The sequence below is a fragment of the Chionomys nivalis genome, chromosome 13 (genome assembly GCF_950005125.1).
Source record: "Chionomys nivalis chromosome 13, mChiNiv1.1, whole genome shotgun sequence".
In the NCBI taxonomy this organism is placed as follows: domain Eukaryota; kingdom Metazoa; phylum Chordata; class Mammalia; order Rodentia; family Cricetidae; genus Chionomys; species Chionomys nivalis.
In genome coordinates this window covers 49,347,117-49,350,357 of record NC_080098.1, presented here as the reverse complement: position 1 = coordinate 49,350,357, position 3,241 = coordinate 49,347,117, and the positions used below count along the sequence as shown (strand labels likewise).

Genomic DNA, 3,241 nt, shown 5'->3' with positions numbered 1-3,241 from the left:
ACAGGTCTGCTTGAAGAGTCTTGGGGGAGCGAGACAGGCAGATCTATGCCTTGTGCTAACTCCTGCATGTCTTTGATCCAGGGAACCCTATTGATGGAAGGCCTATCCTGGATATTGTAAAGCAATATCTGAAAATGAAACCACAAATATTTTGATCCCAGTATGAAGTTTTCTGAGACTCAACTATGAATCCATGCTTGTGGTAAAAATCTCTACCCCAATCTATCATCACAAAGTGTCTTGTAGATCAATTGTAAATTTTATTAAAAAAACAAGCAGTATGCCTGGGCTTCATAAAATTTATACATGAATATGTACACAGACACAAATAATATTAAAATAAAAATCACACTTGGTTTCATGTGGTGGTGGCCCTGGCACCCCACAAACATAATGTTAATTTCTCCTTTAAAGAAATTGCTTGGCCCAAGAAGACCACAGTTAGGTAACCACTAATAAAGCTGTAGCCGTTGCCTGCAACATTTCAATTCAGGTTCCAAAAATATATAAATAATTTAATTACAAAACCCAACAACATTTCCCCCTTTTTTGGCACAGTGAAGCATTGGTTGGTAGCAGAGAAAATGTCCGAAGACTGACAGCTCTGTCACATTCAGTCACGCCTGTGAACACCGCATACGCACACCCAACGGGGCCTCAAAACCCCAAACAGTAGTCATATCATTTATCCCATGGAGTGGTTCCCTGATGTACTTTTTTCTTTTTTGAAGGTGGGGAAGATAAATCAGTGGAAGGTGCAACAAAAATAGTAAGAGTAGGAGGGAGAGGAAAGCTTTTATGCAGGAAAGGACAAGCTTGGCCAAAAAATAGAAAAGAACTGCTTTGATCCTCCTTACAAAAGACAAAGGAAACTATTCCGGACTAAGTTAAAACACTTGGGTCAAAATGCTTTAAGGCACGTCTGAAGGAGATTTAAAAACAAAACAAAACAAAAACCAAACAACTCTATTCCTCTGGAAAGCGGAAGGTGCACAGCCTTGGAGCCTGCATAGCAACCTCCTCAACAAATGGAGTCCCCCATCCCACCCCAGGCCCTCTGCTGAGCTCAGAGCTCACTTCAAGCTAGCAGTGTCTCCACCGGGTAGGACAGGTGCGGGCCCGGACCGCAGGCCGAAGCCGCCTGCAGGGTCGCGGGCAGCCGTAGGGGGCAGTACAGGTGCGCCGCGCCGCCTGTCTCGGGACCTCGGAATGGCTTGGTTGCGGTGGCGGCGGGGGACAGGGGTGCCAGCAGCAAGGGCGCTGCGGGCTGCACCTCGGCTCCGCGCGACGCCAGCTGCGTGGGCTCGCCCGCGCCGTAGGCACAGAGCGGCAGCAGGGAGCCGCCCGGTGCAGCGGGAAGGAGCGCGGGGTAGGCACGCAGCGGCGGGCAGGGAGCCGCTCCCCAGGGCAGCTGCACTCCTAGAGCCGCGTCGCCGTCGCGGCGGCTGCGGAACGGCTTGCTGAGGATACTGTCGATGGCGAAGGAGCTGGAGAACTTGCTCGCCGGGCTGGAGCGTTCCTCCTGGCGAGCAGGCGAGCGCGCGATCGGGGAGGACCCGGCGGCAGGCGCGGGCTGCGGGGTCCCGGCAGGTCCGGGTGGGGCTTCCTCGGGTCGCAGCCCCGACGCAGGGACTGTCGTTCGGTGGCTGAGGCGCTTGCGGCGGCGGCGGAAGACCCCGTCAGCGAAGGTGTACTCGCTGTTAGGGTTGAGCATCCAGTAGTTGTCCTTGCCCCAGGGCCGCGAGGGGTCGCGCAGCACCTTGACGAAGCAGTCGTTGAGAGAGAGGTTGTGGCGCACGGAGTTGCGCCAGCCGGTGTAGCTGCCCCGGAAAAAGGGGAACTTGCCCATGAGGTACTCGTTGATCTCGGCCAGCGTCAGGCGTCCGCCCGCGGAGTCGCGGATGGCCATGGCGATGAGCGCGATGTACGAGTACGGGGGTTTGGGTCGCCGCGTGTAGGGCTTGCTGCGCGCGCCCTCGCCGCTGCCCACGCTGCCCGCGCACGGCCCTGTCGCGGAGGCCTGAGCTCTGTCGTCGGCCACCTCGGAACCGTCCTGGGAGCTGGGCCCGCCACCCGAGCTCCTCTCGCCGCCACCGCCCTCCAGATCCCCCGCACCGCCCTCTGCCGCTGGGCTGTTGGCCGCGCAGTCCCCGTCAGAGCCTAAGGAGTCGTCGCCAGCCGCAGACAGCGGAGATGGTGCGTCGCTGCTGCCGCCCCCCTCCAGATCACTGCCCGTCTTGTCCCCGTGGGCGGCGCGTGGGGCGAACACCTCCAATTTCATGCCGGCGCTGGTGCTTCTTCGTCCGGCGCTGTACCCCTTTCCTGCGAGGTCGTAGGAAGCGAGTTGCGCGCGGGGTGGCGATCTTGCGGGCCGGAGGTACCGCTCCTGCCTCTTTCTGAGAGAGGCACTTTTCCGTAGGAAAGTCCTTTGCTGCTGTAATGTTATTTTTTGGAAGGGTTATGAGTACTGGATGTATTGAGGGTAGGAGAAGCAGAAGTTGGTGCAGTACTGTCCTTACTCCGAGATTTAGAGATTTTAGGCGGAAAGAAAGCGAGGGATGAGGGGCCACCCGGCGGAGCGGGTGCCAGAGCAACCTCGGGATTCCGTTCTGGGAGGAAGAAACCGGCGCATCTGCTATCCGTCCAGGCGTCCAGGATTTCTTCGTTGGACGTCCAGATCTCAGGCAGGAGTCCTCCAGGCACCGAGCTGACGTCCGATGGCGTACCCGCTACTCTTGAGGATAAGACTTCTTTAGCCTCGAGAGCCCATGGAACCCAGTCTTCGAGGCCACCGCGTCCGCAGCCGCCGTGTCACCGCCGGCGTCCGGGACAGCATGTCCGCGCTGGCCGGCCGCAGCAGAATCTCGCCTCCACCTTCGGTCCGGCCCAATATAACCCTGCGGCGGCTCGGCGGGGGCGGGGCCTGGGCGCCCACGGTCAGGGGGTGGGGGAACAAGGTGGCCGCCGCTCCCCCGGGCGCTCACCAGGCCGAGGCCACGCGGCGGCGCGGCCACGGAGTCTCTCCGGGCGCAGGTTGTTTGTTTTGGGTCTGGCCGGCCCCGCCCTCCTGGTCTCACCAATAGGGAGCGAGCGCGCGGCTTGGGTGTGCGCCTGTGCGGCCGCCCCGCCCGTTCCGCCTGCGCAGGTAGGAGCTCCTGGCCCCCAGCGGCCACCCTGGGGGTTTCTGCTCCTTGGGGGATTCACTGAGAGATCGTGTTACTCTACCCAGTAGAGCTGACAC

General features: G+C 59.2%; 1 protein-coding gene across 1 annotated transcript; it reads right to left on the bottom strand.

Moving 5' to 3' along the window:
• Positions 1-246: 246 nt before the first annotated feature.
• Foxq1 (forkhead box Q1) lies at positions 247-2,896 on the bottom strand. Its single transcript, XM_057787645.1, has one exon. It carries the CDS (start codon positions 2,279-2,281, stop codon positions 1,079-1,081), a length of 1,203 nt encoding a protein of 400 aa, XP_057643628.1. The 5' UTR covers positions 2,282-2,896; the 3' UTR covers positions 247-1,078.
• Between the last annotated feature and the right edge of the window lie 345 nt (positions 2,897-3,241).